General features: G+C 33.9%; 1 protein-coding gene and 1 non-coding gene across 12 annotated transcripts in view; one reads left to right on the top strand and one right to left on the bottom strand.

Annotated features, from left to right (window-relative positions):
* The window catches only part of Rad51b (RAD51 paralog B), a 569,590-nt gene that overhangs the window by 48,617 nt on the left and 499,342 nt on the right, over positions 1–21,631 (top strand). For 10 of the 11 annotated variants that reach the window (XR_010044997.1, XM_063241557.1, XM_003472290.5 and 7 more), the window contains 2 exons: positions 2,967–3,086; positions 4,041–4,224. Coding sequence is in view for 10 of the 11 variants with exons in the window: in XM_063241557.1 (XP_063097627.1) it covers positions 2,967–3,086; positions 4,041–4,224 (304 nt within the window). In the remaining variant the exon portion in view is untranslated. Of the gene's footprint in view, positions 1–2,966; positions 3,087–4,040; positions 4,225–6,260 lie in introns of all 11 variants that reach the window. The other variant, XM_063241559.1, reaches the window with a different exon arrangement.
* Positions 18,451–18,557, bottom strand: LOC111757592 (U6 spliceosomal RNA). Its single transcript, XR_002791900.1, has one exon. It is a non-coding gene; the product is annotated as a U6 spliceosomal RNA (small nuclear RNA).

The raw sequence follows: 21,631 nt of genomic DNA, 5'->3' as shown, positions 1-21,631 counted from the left end.
TTGGTTGATATGGGCATTTTGTTGTTTCCAAGATTTAGCTATTAAAACTGCTACTGTAAACATGGGTGTGCATATATTGCTGTGGTATGTTTTTAATTTTTCTGGGAAAATATCCAGAAGGGGAATAGCTGTATCATGTGGTATCTCTAATTCTAGTTTTTTGAGGAATCATCATACTGATTTCTATAATATTTGTACCAGTCTACACTCCCACCAACAGTGCAGAAGGGTTCATTTTCCCCACAGCCCCTCTAGCATTTGTTATTGGTTGATTTCTTTCTTTTTTTCCCCCCTGGTACCAGGGATTGAACTCATGACTGAACTCATGACCTTGCACATGCCAGGCAGGTGCTTATGCTGCCGAGCTAAGTACCCAGCCCTTATTGATTGATTTCTTGATGATAGCCATTCTTTCTGGGATGAGATGGAATCAGCATTGTCTTAATTTGCATCTCTTATATGACCAGTGGTGTTCAACATTTTTTCATATATTTATTTGCCATTTGTATTTTCTTTCTCTCAGAAGTCAGTGTTCATCTCAGATGCCCATTTTTGGATTGAGTCTTTAAATTTTGGGGTTGATTGGTTTTCAATTCTTTATATGTGATAGATATAAGAAGTCCTTTGAGGGACAACTAAGATTTTTTTTCTCACTCACTGGGTTGTCTTTTCACTACATTGGTAATTTCTTTTGCTGTGCAAAACCTTTTTATTAGGATGAGATCCCATCCAGTCTGATTCTTGCTTGTTGGTTGTGGTACCAGGAACTGAACTCAGGACCTTGAGCTTGCCAAGCAAGCACGGTGCTGCTGAGCCATATACTGGCCCTCCAGTCTGACACTTGATCAACTACATAGCTTGACTTTGAGAAACTTCCATGTTTGTAGTAGAATTTTCTGGTCAAAACCATACCTATACTATTAAAAATTAGTTTTTTAAAAAAACTTATTTCTGTAACACTAAACTCAACAAGTAGGTACCCTAGTGGAAGAATTTATACATTTCTGCCTAACCTCCAGAAGTTGCCTGTCTGCTTTCTCCAAGGCAACACCATTTTCTCTTGCTTTTATCACTTACCTGATTTCCTTCCTCTATTTTAACCCTATGCCTCCCTAAACACCTTCTGAGTGGTTATCTGATCCACTTTGTTCTCACTCTGTACCTCTTTTGGTACATTCTTAGTTGTGAAGTATTTTTCCTCTTCATGTGCAACCTATTTATGTTTTTTACAATTTGTTCAAAATATATCTTAATAAAATCATTGACTAGTTTTCTTTTCTCTTCCCTTTTTCCTGTTTAGATTTTCCCCTTTTGTTTCTAAATATAACATATGTAAAGGATTTATTTTTTCTGTTTAAAATTCTCAGCCTCTCAACTGTTTGGAGATTAAAACACTGTGCTTTTGTACTTTTGTGTCTCTAAATGGAACATAAAATATAGGATGGTTTTAGTGTTAGAGTTTCTTCTCCAGTTTGATTGGATGGCTAAGTGTAGGGCTAGCTGTCATTTTAAATGGAAGACAGTTACACTCAACAAGTTGTATTTTTTAAAATAAAAAAACACTTTAAACCTAAACCTGAAATGTTTGTAATTTCTAGTAATGGTCTCTGGGTCATATCTTATTAATGATGATAGTTCTCTCTTTCACCTTGTCATTTTTTTTTTTTTTTCTTTTCTTCTGGTACCGGGAATTGAACTCATGACCTCTTACTTGCCAGGCAGGCGCTGTGCTATTGAGCTATATTCCCAGTTCTCACCTTGTCATTCTTCTGGGCTTGGCCTATTCCATATATTAGATGTAACTTTAACACCAGAATTCAATGTTTAGATCATTTTTTTTTGTTTGTTTCCCAAGAAAGAACTAGAGAGCATTCATTTATTTAGAGAATTTTCTCTTTACCAAGGAACTATTGGGTTGCATTGATTTATATGAATTAAATTTTAAATTGAGAAAGTACGTTTTTCTGGAATGAGACATGGAGATACTATTGATATCTTGTTGATAGAATGATATACTATACTTTTCAAGAATACATTGTTCTTTCAAGAAAATGAAAGCATTTTTATTATTTGCTAATATATCTTACAGTTCCTAGATTAAATATTTATTTATTTAAAAAAACACTGGAAAATTTACCTGGAAAAGTAAAAGTGAAGGAGTAAAAGTGAAGAGTGAGGAAGGAATTGGCTTTGCAGACTAAGCTTGGGCCAAGTAGAAGGAAAAAGCAAGATAAAAATACGTGTTGGGGAAGGCAGGGTGGGCCATCATGAGGAAATCCATGAGAGCCTAAAATATTTATGAAAACATTTATTCCCAGAAAAATCTCAGAGACATTTGCCAAGATTAGACCTGGTACCAAATTCTGTCTTGGTTACTTTTACTTTTCTCTCATTGTTGGGACAAAGTACCTGACACCTAAAATGAAGGAAGGAAAGATTTATTTATCTTATAGTTTTTGGAGGTTTCAGTGCATAATCAGCTGGTTCCAAGGCAGAGTGGCATGACAATGGGGCAATACTTCAAGGCAGCAGCCAGAACAAAAAGGCAGTCAGAGCAAAAAAGGAAAACAGGCCTCTTCTCCTCCCTTACATTATACACAAGCCACCCTCCCCACTTCAGGGTGGGTGTAGCACTCACAAAATCTCCTTGCCCTCCTTTGCACAGGATAAGGATATTTGCAAAGTAAGAACCCTGAGTCTCTCAGTTAAATTTCTAAACTTCTCAAGTTGACACAATGTATTAACCATAACAAGATGACATCTAAAAGTTCTTGCTGGATCATGCTTTGACTGCCAACCTCTGTTAGTGTTTATTTAAAAAGAAAAACTTGCATTTAAAACTTGTATTTAAAGCCATCTGCTCTATTGATTAGGCTTGTGTTTCTCAAATAAATTTCATTAGAGGTTCAGCAGTGTGACTTTAAATACCATTGACTGTTTTCTTTTGTGCTATTTTCCCCCCACAGACTGATTGAGATAGCAGAATCCCGTTTTCCTAGATATTTTAATACTGAAGAAAAGTTACTTTTGACAAGTACCAAAGTTTATGTTTATCGAGAACTTACCTGTGAAAAAGTTCTACAAAGGTATGCTGTTTTAGACTTTAGTTAAGTAATGCTTTGAAGGCTTATTTTTTGTCTTTTACATTTTTAGCTTCTGAATAGAAGAAATTCCTATATATTAGGGTTACAGGGGAGTAATTCTTTAAGTTTTCCTTTTGATTTGAAATTTTTTGAAATAATTAAAAATGAAAAAGTGGTAAATAAAAGATTCAGGTTATTATATAAGTGGTATATCAATTATCTGTTGTTCTATTAAGTTATCACAGTTATGAGTTTAAAATATCAGATTATATTATTTTTCATAATTTCTGATGGTTAAGTATCTGGGAGTGGATTGGTTGGGAGTTTCTGTCCCAGAATTGCTCAAGAGATAGTAGTTAAGCTGCTGGCCGTGGCTGTAGTCATTCTAAGGCTGCTTTCAAGCTCATTTGTTGTGTTTTGAAGTCCTCTTTCCTTACTACGTGGGCTTCTCTGTCAAATCACAGCATGGCAGCCTGCTTCACCTAGAGAGAGTGATCTGAGAGTGGGCAAGTGGGGAGTGTCTGAGATGAAGATTGTTGTCTTTTACAGTCTACTCTTAGAAATGATATATTATCATTTTGTCATAGACTGTTAGTTACACAGACCAACTCTGGTACAATGTGGAGAGACAAGGGTATGGCATGCTAGAAGATAGGGGTGAGTGGGTTCATTTTGGAGACTGGCTATCACAAGTAGTTTCCCTCTAAAATTGAAGCTTTAGTGGTATCATAGGAGAACCTCTGAATTATGCAACTAAATGAAAATATTTTGCTCTGTTTCCAAAAAAAGGCCTTATATATAACTAAAAATATTACATTTATTGAATTTCTGTAGTCAACACTATAATTTAGGGAATAACAATTTGCTATTGTTTTAAAGCTGATTAATCTTTGTAATGCTGTATTTTAAAACTAGATTTTAAATATATCTACTGTTTTACAAATTATACTGTTGCAGGATTGAATCTTTGGAAGAAGAAATTATTTCAAAAAGAGTTAAAGTTGTGATTATTGACTCCATTGCTTCTGTGGTCAGAAAGGAATTTGATACACAACTGCAAGGCAATATGAAAGAAAGAAACAAATTTTTGGCCAAAGGAGCATCATTATTAAAGTATTTGGCTGAGGAATTTTCAATCCCAGTAAGTTTTTTTTTTTCTTTTTTTTTTAATATTAAGTTCACTGGCTCATAATGTCCAGTAGTAAAATTAACAGAAAATGTGAAACAGATGAGTTTTCTTTAAAAAGGTAGCATGGTTTGATTGCAATGGAAAGGATCACTATTTTTTTAAATTAGTTTGTGTCCTGAATTATAATGGTACCTTGGCTTGCAAACCTGATTTTTTCCGTGATTTTGGTCACAAACCAAGTTGGATGAGAACCAAATCAAATTCAGTGGTTAGGGTCAGTGTTGATCTTTTGGGAAAATTTGATTCAGTTCTTTTTTTTTTTTTTTTTTTTTGATTCAGTTCTTGTTCAGTTCAGTTTGTGACTGGAATCATGAAGAAATTGAATTAGTGAACTAGGATACCACTCTAGTTTACTTGCTTCATAATTTGTCACTAGGGAAGTCTTTAAAAGTTAAATATTAAATGTTAAATGCCTTTAAAAGATTTCATAGTCACTTTCCCCCCATCTTGTCATTTACACATTGTGTATGTTTTATATCATTTGTTACACCAAAATATCTGTTAAGTAGTAAAACTCCATGAGATTTTCCAGGTTTATTTCTAGATTTTCTTTCTTTCTTTTCTCCTCTTTATTCCTACATCTTCTCCCTCCCCCCACCCCACACCGTACCCATCTTTCTTTCCTTTTTTATTCTCATTTTCTTTTTGCAGTACTGGGGATCCAGTATCACTGAGCTATATCCCTACCTCTTCTTATTTTTTGCTTTGAGACAGGACCTCACTAAGTTGTGTAGGTTGATTTTTGAATTTGTGATTCTTCTGCCTTAGCCTCTCCTGTAGCTGGGATTGCAAGCTGCAACTCTGTACTTGACTGGTTTCTTTTACTGCAATAGTTGTTAGTTTTATATATATATATTTTTGGTTGAAATTCTGTGTTATTTTGTTCAGTGCTGTTTTGTACACAGTCTGATTTAGTTTCCTTCCCATGACAAGTGGTCAACCATTAATGGATGTTGGGGTACTAGTAATGAAAGTAGCATTAGGCAGCACTGGCACAGGTTTCAGTTGTGGGCATTATGATTAGGAAATCTGAAGATAAGGAAACACTGGAAAGGTTTGTGGAGAATAAACTGCAACATGCGTGTCCATTTGCATGTCCATGCAGAGCATGTGGAAGAGTATACTTATTTGACAGCCTCAGCAGCACTTGGTATTATTAGATTTTTCAATTTTAGTCATGAGATGAAATTTGGTTATGATTTTATAATTTTTAGCTTTGATTTTAGAAAATTACAATCTTTATTTTGGTACCAGAGATCGAATTCACAACCTTGTGCTTGCCAGGCAGGCACTTATGCCACTGAGCTGAATTCCTAGCCTGAAAATTACAATCTTAAAATGGAAAGATACCCCTTTTTCTTGGGTAGGAAGAAGCTACATAGTGAAAATGGCCATACTCCCAAAATTGTTACACAGATTTAATGCATCACAATCAAAATACCATTAGCATATCTCACAGAATTAGAGAAATAATCCTCAAAAGCATTTGGACCACAAGAGATCTAGAATGGCAAAAATAATTCTGGGCCACAAAGGCAAGGCAGGGGACACCACAATCTCTGATTTGAAATTATACTACATAGCTACTGTGATAACAACAGCATGATACTGGCAAAAAAACAGACCTGTGGGTCACTGGAACAGATTAGAAGATGCAGAAACAACTCCAGACACACTCAGCCACCTTATCTTTTATAAAGGGACCAAACATGTACACTGAAAGAAAGTATGTTTAGTAAATGATGCTGGAAAAATTGTTTTTCCACATGCTGAAAGCTAAAATTAGATCCAAGTCTGTCACTATATACTAAACTAAAATCAACATATATGAAAGACCTAAACATTAAAACAGACACACTAAATCTGATGGAATTAAAAATAGGTGAAACTCCTGGAGACAGGTGTAGGCAAAGACTTTTTCAGCAAAATCCCATTTTATAGGAGCTATCACAAAGAATCAACAACTTTGATTTTATCTTATTAAAAAGCTTCTTCACAGCAAAAGAAACCACAACTGAATGAAGAGACAACAAACAGAGTGGAAAAAATTTTAGTGAATTGCTCCTTCGACAGAGTACTAATATCTGGAACATAAAGAACTGAAAAAAATCACATCCTCCCAAATTTAAAGACTCAATCCAAAAATTGGCATTTGAGATGAATATATACTTTTCAGATGAGGAAGTACAAAAGACAGATATATGAAAAATATTCAGCGTCACTGGTCATTCGAGAGATGCAAATTAAAACAACATTGAGATTCCATCTCACCCCAGAAGACTGGCTATTGTCAAGCAATAACTAATGCTGGAGGGGCTGTGGGGAAAAGGAGCCCTTCTGCACTGTTGATGGCGTGTAGTCTGGTGCAACTGCTGTGGAAATCAGTGTGGAGATACCTTAAGAAACTAAAACTTGAGGTTCCATTTGACTCAGTTATTCCCCTTCTTGATATCTTCCTGAGATAATAAGAAGCATCCTACCACAATGGTATGTAGACACCTATGTTTATTTATAGCAGCACAGTTTGCAACAACTAAATCTTGGAAACATCCCAATGCCCATCAGCCAATGAATGGATAAAGAAGATGTGGTTTTTTTTATACAATGGAGTACTATAAAGAATGATAAGCTTGAGCCATTTCTAGGTAAATGGATGAGCCTTGAGATCATACTCTTAAGTGAAATAAATTTGACACACATGTAAATATTGCATTGTCTCTCTGATGTGAAATACTGAAAGGATTACTAAGGACCAAAATATGTAATGTTGTGAAGTGGGAAAAAATTATTCAAAAGGGAAAAGGAACAAGGGTGGGAGGAGGTGGAAAGGAAGGAAGAGGAAGAGAAAAGAAAAAAGAGAAAAGGATAAAAAGGAAACAGAACTTTGTAAATAAGGTAGGGAAGAGTTGAAGGGAGGGGAGAGGAATGGAAAGATAAAGACAAATCAAAATATATCATGGACAGCTACATATTCTGTATGATGAATGTGATCATTTTATATATATATCTGAATTATATCTATAAACTTAAAAAAAGAAAATTAAAATCTTAGGTCTTTGCATGATAAAGAAACTTTTGCAACAAAGTAGTCAAGGGAGAAAATATGGCATACAAAAAGTTCTATGTGTTTTAATGACTTTCATTCAAAATCATGTGCTATAATGTTTATCTTGGGTGATGCACACTCATCTTCTAAACTTTCTTGTAGTTGGATAAAATGATAAATTTGAATTCATGTTTTCTTTTATTCAAGGAGAATAAGGGAATCTAAAATAATTTTATAGATATTTGATAAAGAAATTTAAATATCTATGCTTATTTTGTTAATTTGTGTAATGCTTGACCTAAGTCCATGGAATGCTTTGTTTCTCTGATGCTTTTTAGTTTTTTCTGAGATGCTTTATCTCTTTGAGAAAGGGACTCTGCTCTTCTGTTTTTAGTAGAGCCTTCTAAAAGAATAGGTACTTTGTATCTCCACATTTCTATTTTTCCCCCTTGTTTCTCTGTTTAAAGATGAACCCAGAATATACTATATTCTTGTATAATAGTGTGGTATTGGTTTTGTGACAGAGAATTACTGGTTTTAAAAGCCTTTGAACACACTTTCAGGAAATGTCATAATTTTCCTGGCCTAATTACCTCATTTAAGTGGAAAATCATGAACTTACTTTGAATAAGTGGCTTCATATGGAACCAGATTTCTTAAAAATAGTGTGGTGTTTTCTGGTTCATTGTGCTTTTCAAATTAGCAAAGCTTGTGCCTCCCTGCCAGTCCTCAAACATGGCAATAAACACTTCTGCTTCAAGAATACTAGAGTCAATATATAGAAATCAGTTGGTTTTTTCTATATGTAAATAATGACATACAGTTGGAAATTGAAAGTGTATACCATTTATAAGAGCACTAAAACATGGAATACTTAGGGATAAATATAATGTCTGTAAAATTTTTATGCTGAAAGCTAAAACAGTAATCAAAGAAGACTTTTTTTGTGTGTTTGAAATGGGAGATCATTTTTTTGTGACTGGCCTTGAACTCATCTTTCTCCTGCCATTGCCTTCTAAGTAGAAGGATTACAGCTATATGCCACCATGCCAGGTTAAAGTAAACACTGTGGAGAATTACTGTATGCTTATCAGTTTGAAACTGTAGTGGGGCCAGCAGCTGTAGAGTATGTGCTTAGACTACTGAAGCCCTGGGTTCAATCCTTAGCACCAAAATCAAACAAACAAACAAGTTCTCTCCAATTGCTGTATATATTCAGTACCTATTTCAAATAAAAACCCCAGTATGCTCTTGGTAGAAGTCAAAGTGGCTATGGAATTTATATGGCAAAGCAGAAAATTAATATTAACCAAAAAAAATTATGAAGAGTATAGCTGGAAGACTCAAACTACCTGATGTTAGGAATTACTGTAAAGCCATAGTAATTAAGACTATTATATATGTGATAGAACAGACCCCTTGATTAATAGACCAGAATAGAGTCCAGACATAAATCCATAGCTTTATAGTTCATTAATTTTTAACATAGATGCTTAGGTAATTACATGGAAAACAGAAAGTTCTCATCTAATGTTGCTGGAACAACTCTATTATGTATGCACAAAACAAACAAAACCTTGGGCAATTCCTTGTACCATTATACAATCTAATACAAAATGAACCATGTATTATAATATAAAATCTAAAACTATTAAAACTTTTAGAAGAAAACTTAAGCAAAACTCTTTGTGGCCATGGATTAGCAAAGATTAGCACAAAAAAATCTGTCCATAAAATCAGTCCTTTTTAGCTGTATATTTTGGTAACTCAAAATACAAAGAATAGTCAGTGTCCGTAATAGAATCATCTAGTTTTTACAGTGGGCCAATGATTTTAATAAACTTTAGCAAAGAGGATGTATATAAAAACATGAAATAATATTAAAAACCATTAGTCAATAGGGAAATGTAACATAAAATCACAATGAAATGCCACTCCATGTTTAGAATGGCTGAAAAAAAAGCCTACTGACGGTATAGAGCAGTTGTAATTCTCATATGCACTGATGGATGAAAGTGCTTGATTATACAGCCACTTTGGAAAACCTTGGTAGTTTCTCGTAAAGTTAAACATATACTTACTATATGAATTTTTCTTCTAGGTATTTACTTATTGTATTAGTTAGGGTTTTAGTAGAGAAAACAGATACTACATGAGATACACAAATATATAAGAAATCACAAGAGTAGCTTATAGTGGTCAGCCACAGAGTCAGATGAGGAAGTATGCAGAGGGTGTCTACATACTGGAGGCCGAAGGATTCAATCCAAGGTCTGGAGCTCACCCTAGTGTCTTGCACAAGACTACACCAGCAGGCTGCTGAAGGCTGAACCAAGGATGAAGACTGGAGCTTTTCCAAAGAATGGAATGCATTTGTCCTTCCTCCTTCCCTATTGTACCTCCAGGTGATGAGCCACTCTAGGGTGGGTCTTCTACACCCCTGGGTGTAGTTGCTAAACCTGTTTAGTTAAGCTTCCAAATGTCTCAAGTTGACATATTCAATCAACCACTACGCTTAAGAAAAGATGGTATATACCCACACAGATATCTGTATGTATATACATAGCTTTGTGTATGGTAGTAGCTTTATCTAACTGAGCACTGAAACAACACAAATGTGCATTAAATGGCAAATGAGTAAAGAAGTTACTATTTATATGATGCAATATTCCTGCACGCAAAGGAAAATTGAAAGAAAATCCTCTAATATCACTTGCTTTTAATTACTTTTATGGATTTAAAAAATCACATGGAGATCATGTAATTGAGCAGTGTCTTTTAGTTTCTTACTAGGTTTTCTGTATAAGGACTGATAAAAAATTTAGGACGTATTTAAATTAAAAAGTTATTTCAGTAAAAGACAACAATCGCCCTCAGAATAGTCTCCCTCACTTTGTACACACTTAATCTCATCATTCATGCCACTTTCTGAAGCAGTTCTGGAAGTCCTCTGTTGTATCTTTACGAGATGTCAAACATAGGTAAATGTGGCTGCCAAGTGCCATCTAGTGGAAAGGCAGGCTGTAAAAGCGTTACAGACCTGGCACAATGTGGTGATGGCTCTTCCTCAAAGTTAAAATGATCAGCAGATGAATGTTTTTGAATCAGTTCAGGACACTGAGGCAGGCAAAACAGCTCAACTAAAGACATTTAGGAGAAAGGACTTTCAGAGCTGTTTTGGAAATAGTAAGAATGATGGGATAAGTGTGTTTGATGTAAGGTGTATTTTGGGGGAATTAATGGCAATGTGTGTTTTACTGTAATAAATATTTAAAAATTTAAGCATTCCCCCTTTTTCTATAATGCATCTGATGGCTAGGTTAATACTAGAGGGTTAATGCTGGGGACTCTGTTTATAATTCTTCTCTGGCTTTAACTTTTTGTAACTTCAAGGAAAGGAAAATTACCATTTGCTTAATCAGTGAGTTTTATTTCAACAGTTCAAGCTCTGGTCTAACAGCTTGCTTTTAAAAATTTGCTGTTTTCAGACTTCCTAGGACAAACTATGGAAGCCTTTACTCCATTGTTTTATAATAGATGTTGAAATTAATTTTGTGGGTTTTTTTTTCCTGGTTGAGTTATAGAAGCAGTAAATTGCTGAAGACATAATTAAGAAACAGTGTGATAGTTCCTTATTCTCTTGTTTTCTTTCTTGAAGATTTTTTCTTTTATAACCCATCTTTTTGTTGATGCTGTTAATCACATTTGAACAATTTGTAAAGGTTGCTGGCACATTGGATACTGCTGGAAATGTAGGTCTTAATGAAGGTGCTGAGGCAAATTTTACAAATCCAAAATATTTCAGTTTCAGCCCAGATAGTTTCAACCTCAAAAGATAAATCAGTAACTTGTTTTTAGTTTAACTAATTTAGTTTTGCATTGTTGAGGATAGAGCAGGGCCTCCATGATAGGCAAACACTCTATTGTTGAGCTATAACAGCAGCCCCAATAACTTGTATTTTAAGTTAATGCTTTTTCTTCCTAGAGCTGGTTTATTTGTAAGCATGGGAGACCAAATGTCTTCTCTCAGGATTGAAGAAAAAAACTGATCTCTCAAGATCTTTTGTTCTGTCTTCATCAGTGGTGTATAACAAGATTTATGGTCTCAGGCAAGATTCAGACTGAGACATTTTATTGTAGTAGTGTTGTGGAAACTCAGAAGAAAGCTCTTTGGAGTAGTTTATGGGGAATGTCCTTTACTAATTCTTTTTTATTTGTGGGGGAGGCTGTATAAGGAAATAGTATATAGCACATTGAATTCTGAATTTTAGGGATTTTTAGGGTCCCTGATGTACTTAAAGTTCTAATATTTGGTCCTCTTGTTGACTTGAATCCTCTTCAGTTTCAAGATGTTCAGTTTAATAGCATCTTGAAACATTAAGAACATCCAGAGCATGTTTAAACACAGGAGGACAGGGTGGGGCTGTTTTTCTGTGACATTTTATTATGCTAACTTTTTAAAAAGAATATTTTCTAATTAATCACACTAAGGATTTGCACAGCTTTTCCTTCTATGATATTTGTGGAGTGTTTTATTTCAACATATTTGGCACACTAATAAAGTATATCAATACATTTTAAGCTTCACTTCATTTCCCTGTCTTAAAGTTGTAACAGAAACAAGTTTTCAACTGACATATGATGTATTTTTACTAGTTAATTGAAATGTTTTCATAATTACCTAATTTCTTAAGACTTCACATGCATGGCTTCTAAAAGTGTAGGTAATAGAGAATAACATTTATCTCTAGTCCCTGGATGTAACTGTGATGCCAGATCTTACCTAGATATTAGATATGTTTTACCTGTCCTACTTATTTTATCTAAAAGACTGCTTCAGTATGGGTAAACTCTTGCAGATTTGATAGGGGCAAACTTGTACTTTGTTAATTGCATTCAAATAAGTAAGCATTTACTTGTGTATAATAGACAAAGAAAGATTTAAAAACATACACATTGGATTTGTTAAGGGAGACAAACCATTGCCTAGAGAATGTATGGTAGAGACAGCTTTGACAGACTTACCAACAAGGGATTTTGCTGCTAGTTAGACTCCCCGAAACCCAACATACTCCACTGTTGTGCAGTCCTGTATTATAGCCCTTCTCCCCTACCAAGAAAAAAATCACTTGTACCATTACAACAGACTTGTTTGTACCAACATCTTAGGTTTCTTGTTCATTTTTTTTTTATTTAGAGAAAAAAAGCAAAACAGTAAAAAGGGTAAAAATAATACAGAATTTTTTTTTTTTTGTCTTTTTCCTTTTTATCCATACCGGGGATTGAACTCATGACCACCTGCTTGCAAGGCAGGTGCTTATGCCGCTGAGCTAAATCTCCAGCCCCAGTACAGAATTTTTTAAAAAGTAAGAAATCACTAGTTGATAAATTATATAATGTTAGAAGTAGTTGCTCAAGTTACAAAATCAAAGCATAAAAAGTGAACAATCACAACGACAGTACAAACCATTCTGTTTGATGAACTAACAGAAATTTAGTGTTATGGTTATCTGTCTTGCACACTTTCACTTGCACACTTACACATCCTCTGGAGCACCTTGTTTCCCTTTCATTATCACAGTATCTGTTACACATTTTGGATCTTATTACTCTTTCAGTTTTTATTATTTTATACTAGAGAGACAATATGATATGTACAAATGTGAGTCTGATTGATTTATTTATTTCACTTATGAGGATAGCCTTAAGTTGCCTCTATTTACCTAGAAGAGCCTCAAGATCATCCTTTTTGAGGCTGGAGGTTTAGCTCAGCGGCATAAGCACCTGCCTTGCAAGCAGGCGGTCTTGAGTTCGATCCCCGGTACCGATAAAAAGGAAAAAGACCAAAAAAAAAAAATCATCCTTTTTTATAGCTGAGGCTTCTTCTGTGTACTTGCTGAACAGAAAGCGTTGTCTTTTTGATCGCACTGGTTATCTAAGTGGGGCATGCATTTGGTAGAAGATGGCACATTGGAATATAGGCATTAAACTTTAGAAATAACCACTTTGAATGAAACAAAAATATTTCTCCCTAAAGTACCAGAGGATTGCTAAGTTAAAGACAAGAGTTAAAACACAGGATGAGTCTACCTTTCCTTCATTTGTCTAAAATCAGGACGGATAGGTATTAGATGACAGTCTTTCTACCCCTTCTTCCTTCTCCTTCCTAATGACAGAATGCCACTTTTCCTTCAGGGGACGCAGTCTTTGTCACTTCAGAGATGAACACAGTCTGCACTAGAGGAATCTATGAGCAGAAGTTGTCCTTAGTGCCTTCCTATGGGCTGATGTTCCAAACTGCTCTCTTTGTTGTCTTTTTACTCTTCTGAAGTTTATTGCTCTTCGTTGAAACATTAAGACAGTGTTCCAAGCCATTACTATGAGGGAGTTGTTTTTTCTTCTGTATAATGACTGTTCTCTTGTTAATCAGTTTTTTTTTTTTTTTGGTTAAGGAATCAATCCTAATTTATGAGGGTAGGAAAAATTACATGTTTTCCCATTCAATTTTTTACCTTATACTCATTTCTATTTTATGTAAGTTTTAAATATCTATCTATCTGTCTATCTATGTGTCTGTCTATCCATCTAGAATGGTTTAGGACATCTGGCATATTCATGTGTTTAATAGAAAATCTACTTATATCAGGAATAATTTTGTTTTGATGTATGATTAGTAGTGGTAACCACTATTTTAGGTCACAGAATTTCAGGCAAGTAAATAAAACTCATTTTTATGTCAGTGGAGACCTAGTTTTAGTTTGTTTTATTTTTTTGCTGGGGGAAGGGTTGTGTTGTTGAAGACAGGTTTTTGTTATGTAGCCAGGCTGGGCTTGAACTTGTGATCCTTCTGCTTCACTCTGTCAGGTGCTGGAGCAACAGGAGAGCACCACCGTCCAAGTGGAGACCTGTTTCTTAAATTCTTACTGTGCTAAACAGTACTTGAAAGATAGTACTTTCTCAAGAATTTTGGATTAGAATTTTCTTCTAGAATCAAATAGATCTGGGTTAGAACTCAGACTCTTCTACTCACTACCTGTAAAGCTATGCTTATTTACTTTTCTGTTTCCCAGTTTCTTAATATATAAAAATAATCAAAATAGTAATGCCCACCTTCAAATAGTGGCATTGTGCCCATTTTTCAATAGATCCTTAGAGAAGTTAGAAGGTATTTTTTAGGAGTGGAGGCATATTTCTTTGATACTAGAAATTGGTTGTGCTCTTCGTAATGAGCCTCACATATAGCTTAAATAATTAACTATAAAAGCTGTAATGGGTACTTTTCTCTAATATTTAACACTTAAAATTTACATACCAGAAAATTTTATGAACTCAATTTCAGCAGCAGTTATATTTTGATTCCCACTTGTTTCTTCTAGGATTTTCAGATGCTGATGAGGTCAGTTTCAATTTTACTGTATTATCTGGATCAGATATTAGAGAAGTTTTTTTGCAGGGGACCAAGTAGTAATATTTTAGGCCTTATGGACTATATGATTTCTCTGGCAGCTAAGGTTTGCTACAGATAATTTATAAACAAATATGGTTGTGGTTTAGTAAAACTTTGTTGTAAAAGCAGATGGAGAGGGAATTTAGCTCAGTAGTATAAGTGCTTGCCTGGCAAGTGCTAGGTCATAAGTTTGATCCCCAGTACCAAAAAACAAAACAAAACAGATGGAGAGCTGGCTTTGACCCATGGCCCATAATTTGCCCACCTCTGGTATAGACCCTTAAACTCAGGACTAAGGCTAATGCTACAATAAGCCTAAAATAAGGAATTAGGAAGAAGGATAGGAGAGCAGTCTGCTTACAAGGACAGTGTTTTCTCATGTTGGTTTAAGGCATTGATACCTTTTAAAGGCAAATAATTTTCTCATGAACACTCATGATTGACTTCAGTGTTATTATCTCAGAATAGTACATAATTATAAGATTAGCTAATAATCCTAATAAACCATGCTTATAAAACCATATGTGAATTACATTTATAAGCAATATAATAATGATGAAATTAATTATGCTAACTTAATGTTATACATAGCAACTTGTTAAACTGCATTATTGCTTGTAACATACATATATGAACACTTTTTTGAATGAGGTATATAGCCCTACTGTAGTTCATGGGATGACTCAGTTTTCCCTCTTCTTTTCTCTGTTTGAGCTACTATAAAACCTCTTCTGTTTGGGAAAGGTGACATCATTTGTCCCTGGGTAGCATGAATGCAATTAAATTTCAAGTCTGCCATTGCTCTTTTCTCCATTAGTCTCTGACAATGAAGAAGATTGATGCCACATGACTGAACACTACTATATTAGTATCTTCTGGAAGTTTTCAAATATAGAATACTAATATTTTGAGGACATTGCTAAAATTAAAATATAAAATTAAAAATTTCTCAGAATTTTTAGTTTGAGGAAGATAGTTGTAGAAGTCTGATAGAATCTTTTCCTGAAGCTCATGGAGCAGACCTAAGAGACGCTGTGTTTTTGGGGCAGAAGTTTTGTCTTTTTAAAGTGTGTTCACACTAGTAATGAAAAAGTAGGTTTTGAAACTGTGTAAAGATATTTGATGGAAACAATTTAAGAAAAGAATTAAAATATTGCTTGCATTAAGTTATATCACCTCTTATTATTGACTTCTAACTACCACGTGCAGAACAATAATTATGCATGTTGCAAATTATGTGTCTGATTAAAATAATAGGATTAACTTTCTAGAGAGACCTTTCAAGATAATTTAGATTAACCCCTTCCTTTCACTGATGGCACTGACCTGACTTGTTCAAGGACACATAGCATAGGAGACAACAAAAGTGTGTAGAATGCAAAGACATCAGAATGCCTGTTTCTGCAGCAAAATTATCTTTTTTCTGAGACAGAATGATAATGAATTATAAACTTCTTAAAGACAAGATTGTGTCTTTTATTTTGATGACTTCTAGCTCCTAATATTGTGTATAAATAATATTTGAAAGTATCCACAACAGTTAATAAAATTATAGCTAAGGCTTATAAAAATATATTATTTTATATCTCATCTATGTGTGGTCTTTTTAGAACATGATTTGAATATTTTATGCTTATGGGTGAAGTTCTTGCTTTTTTATTTTTTAATTTAAGTCCTTGCTTAGGCTAGCTTTAAACTTGTGATCTTTTTGCTTCAGCTTCCCCAATTCTGGGATTACAGGCATGCTTGATTGATCTGCATTCCTTTTGTTTGTCTTGCTTTGTTTTTCATCCTAGAATTTTATTAGCTATTGCAATAAAAGAGAATGAAAATACATTGGTTGAACAGTATGACTTTAACCTTTGGATGGTTTTTTGAAAATATGTTCACTGGTATTTTGAACATGCAAATAAAGACGGGGAAAATGCCAATATCTAATTTTTTACTATTTCAGAAAATTCAAACTAATTTCAATCATTGGTATATGGACGATATTAAATGTTGGTACCTTTCTCTGTGTTTCTACCTCCTTCATTTTAATATCCTTGCTTTGCCTGCCATCACTTTGGTACATATTCTCTTGCTCTCTGGCTCCTTTATAAGACTGTTAAGCAAAGATAAGCTGATTGGGGCTATTTTTAATTTATGGATTGCAAGCCTGATTATTTTATTGGATAGGTCTTATTTCCAGGGAAACAGAAAATGTTGTGTCAAGAAAAATTTGGGTGTATTATTTATCTCCATATGAAGGAAAAGACTTACTTTTGTTGAAAATTGTTAAAATCCAAATTATTTTACTAAGATATGATTGTACTAGTTTTTCTGTTGTTGCTATCTTTGTTCTTGATCATGTATGTGCCTGTTGAGAGTATACATTGCTTTAATTTATTGCTTATCTATGTTTCTTCTGAAATAGTAATGTTTGAAATAGTTTTTTTATATTTAAAGCTCTTTAGAAACATGATTTAAAATGTTTTTCACTTTGCTATTTTTAAGATATAAAGATTTAAAGTTATTTAAAATTTTTTTTTATTTTTAAATAGATTAAGACACAAGAGGACATAACAAAGCAGATCAGATCAGAATAATGTAAGCAACACAGTATTTCACCACAAGACAACCCGTAGTTAACAGTAACTGCCGTAGTGTCTCTTTCTTTGAAATAGTTGAGCATAACTTCATATACAGTAGTATCAAACATAACAAAATAGTATAAAACGATTTAAGAGCATGAAAGTATTACAGGACATTCAGAACCAAATAACAGAGAACAAACAATGGCTACTATATTATCTCATTTTCCATAGAAAATTTGTTTATACTATCACACATAATAAAATCTAATAAAATACAATATGATAGAACCAATGGAAATAGAAGAAAAATAGCGTGGTAGGACTTCATAGTAAGATAATATTAAATCAGCACTGGCTATTATAATGTCTTGCTTTCTTCAAAATAGCTGTTCATACTATCACAGATAATAAAATCAAACAAACCAGGGTAAAACTATTCCAACTAATGAATGCAAATATTATAAGGCTTTAAAGCAATGTAATGGGGAATCATGATTACCATAAACTGTTATGTCATCTTACCATTTCTTACACTAGGGAGACTATGTGGTATTTATACATGTGAGTTTGATTTATTTTGCTTATGATGAATAGGGTCTCAAGTTGTGTCCATTTATTTATAAATATCTCAGTGTGATCATTCTTTATAGCTGAGTAGTACTCCATTGTATAAAAATACCACATCTTTTTTATCCATTCCCCAGTTGATGGACACTCAGGTTGTTTCCAAGATCTGGCTATTACAAATTGTGCTGCTGTAAACATGGGTGCACATATGTCACTGTGGTATGATGTTTTCAGTTCTTCTGGTAATATGCCTAGAAGTGGAATAGCTGGGTTGAATGGGACTTCCAATCCTAGGTTTTTGAGGAATCTCCAGACTGACCTCCACAGTAGTTGCACCAGTCTACACTCCCACCAACAATGCAGGAGAGTTCCTTTTTTCCACAGCCTCTCCAGCTGGTGGTTTTCTTGATCCTGGCCATTCTTTCTGCAGTGAGATGGAATCTCAGTGTAGTTTTAATTTGCATTTCTCTAATTACCAATGATGATGAACATTTTTTCATGTATTTATTTGCCATTTGTATTTCTTCATCTGAGAACTGTGTAAAAATATGGAACACTTCACAAATTTGCGTGTCATCCTTGCGCAGGGGCCATGCTAATCTTCTCTGTATCGTTCCAGTTTTAGTATATGTGCTGCCGAAGCAAGCACAAGATTTTAAGTTATTAATCTGAAAAAAATTTTGTTTTTAAGTGAGGGAAATACAAGATTAAAGTTTTTATTGTAATTTGATAAAATTATAAAAATATTTTTTTCCTCACAATTTAATGATAAACTTCATATTAACCAGGATTTTCTTTCCTCTTTCCTTGGTAGACTTATCATGCTATGTGGGTTTAATCATACAGGATTATATTTTATTTTATATCTTAATAGTATTTAAAATTTTTCAAATGGGAAAGCCAATTAATTTAAGATTCCATGAAGTAAAGTTACAGTATTATGTTTAATTTGTGATATGAGGAAAAAGAGTATGTATACCCAATTTTGACATTTGATCTTGTCACAAACATGGATATTTGGAACTTGCATTTTTGAAAGCCTAATGAAGTTGCTACTCTGATAAAATAGAAATCTTAGAATCCCTATGTATACATATGACACTAAAACTCTTAAATTATATTTTGCTCTATGTAACATTATTATATGACTTTTCCAGAAATCATGTAATTTGCCCTGATTACTTCCATAATAATTACTAAAAGCAAGCACTTTAGCACTTCAGTGATAAGTTATCTACAGTATTTTTCTTTACGATAAGTGCCTTCTGTTACTCATTCACATTTTAAATCATATTGTTTAAAGCTATCCTATATTCATCTAGAGGCTGCAACTCATACTATTCCTTTATTTCATCAATTAGTAACAATATTTCTAGAAAAATTATTTTTTCTTTTGTGAAACTCTTTATGCCTTCTGAAACTTTTATTGCTTTCTGAAGCAAAGAGCCAGAAATAATCAAAGTGTTAATGAGGAGGTGATTGGTTAAATTAGTTCTATTATATCCATACAAAATTATATAATGCCATTGTTAACATGAGGGAGATTACCCAAAGTTACATTCGCAGTTTGTAGAGGAAAGGGTTAACTCAGCTGATTGAAATAGATTGTCTGAATCTTGTGTATCCTTCCAACAAATCTTCTAAGTCAAAGAGTAATCTTGGAAACCATTGATAACAAGAACACTAACAGATGTGTAAAAATATCTATGATCATTTTATTATGTTTATATTTATATAAAATTTAACATATTTATGATATTATATTTGACAATTCATATGTATATGAGGTATTAGGTGATGATATATTAGTTACATTTTTCATTTGGTCAAAACTGGCAAGATTTAGTTAACATTAGCCTTAGTTCATTTGTTTTGATAGTTGTACTGTGCTCAGTAATTTAGGAGGCCAAGAAGTATAGGAGAACTCTACTCTTTTTGTAACTTTGTGGTAAATCAAAAGTTATTTCAAAAGAAAAAGTAAAACAAAACACAAAAAGCAATAAGGCAGGTACTTTTATGTGCCGGGGTTGGCTCTGAAGCTCATAAAGAAACTGCACTGGTTTTATCTGGAGAAAGGGACATAGTTTTGATACACTGGCCCTCTTCTGTGTAGTCATCTGTCCTAAAGATGATATCTAATATGGTACCTTTCCAGTTTAAAGATTGTGCTACTTCTTTTAGCAAGCTTTCTTGATTTTTTTTCTTTTCTTTTTTGAGACAGAGTCTCACTATGTAGTACAGACTGGTCTCAAACTTGCTTAAGTAGTCCAGGGTAGCCTCGAACTCCTGGAAATCCTCCTGCCTCAGCCTTCTGGGTGGTGGAATTACATGGGTGCACCACCACACCCAGAAAGGTCAAGCTATATAGTTCAGACTGGCCTTGAGCTCACTATGTAGTCCAAATTGGCTTTGAGGCAGTCCTTCTGCCTTAGCCTCCCAAGTGCTGGAATTTAGGCATGTACTACTGTGCCTAACTTTGCTCCTCTTTCAAACTTTATTTAGCAAGTAGTTACTTCCTATCCTTAGTCCTAACTCCCTGTGTCTTAGTGGTTAAGAATATACAGTATAGACTTTGGAGAAGATGTTGATTTTAGTCATAACCTCACTATTGCAAATTTTATGACCTTGAGTAAGTTATTTATTTCAGCTCTCTTAGTTCCTTTGTTTGAAAAGTAGGAGTAGTAATATCTGACTCATGGGGGTGTGGGTATTAAATGAGATAATGTCTGTAATGTTCTTTACACAATGTTTGGTGCATTCTGTAAAAGTTAGCCATTAATTATTAATTTTAGTAGTTATTCCATTCCAGATGCCTACTGTATATTTTCTTTCCCCTCCTAAATTATTTTTACAAGGTTGCAAGTACTTCAAAAGGGGGAAAATCATGTTTTATTCACTGTTGTCTGTCTTTTTTTCTTTCTTCCTTTCTTTTTGATGGCTGCTATTATTACCTGAATCTTCTTATCCTTGGTTCTTTCTTCTCTGGATTTCAGAATCTCTTTCTTTTTCCTTTTTAATTCCACTCTCAGCAGTTGTATCTAAAGCTCTACATTAGGTGCCATGAGATCATAAAGATGAATAAGACTTAGTGTTTTCCCTTTAGGCTTCTATAAATAGGTTAATTGTAGAGACAAATAGCTCTCTCTGCTATAAAGGAGAATAAGTCTATGATTCTTTTTTCTATTTCTAACAGATACGTAAGTAGCCTAGTACCTTCCTTTCTGTTCTTTACTTGGGACTACAGATTACACAAAGAAAAATAAAGAAGTAGCACAGACCTTTATAGTATACCTTAAACCCTTTATCATGTCTAACCTCGACCTTACTATCCTATTCTTATTCAGAAAGAGACTGCTCTTTTGGAAACAGGTACTGGTTAAACTGATAAAGCACAGCATTATTCTAAAATTGTTTTGCTAAAAAAGGTTAGAAGTGAAAGGGTCGTGGCTTTTAGTTTTTAGCATTATACTACATTTATTACATACCGCCTTGACATGCTATAGGATTTTCAGATTGTAGATTTTAAGATTGGGACTAAGTGGCAATCTTCAGTTTTCAGTAAGAATAGGGATGCAGGGAAATGAGGTGCTTTATCTGAAACAGCTCAAGAAATTATTTAGATCATTGAATAATACAGTTTGTCACTTTTATCCTGGATTTTTATTGCTATATCTTCAAATTGATCTGTTTCTTGATAATTGCCTTTCAGATAATTTTCCAAAA

This window comes from Cavia porcellus, unplaced genomic scaffold (genome assembly GCF_034190915.1).
Source record: "Cavia porcellus strain 051 isolate PalLab524CR breed Dunkin Hartley unplaced genomic scaffold, mCavPor4.1 scaffold_31, whole genome shotgun sequence".
NCBI lineage: Eukaryota > Metazoa > Chordata > Mammalia > Rodentia > Caviidae > Cavia > Cavia porcellus.
This window is presented reverse-complemented; position numbering and strand designations above follow the sequence as displayed.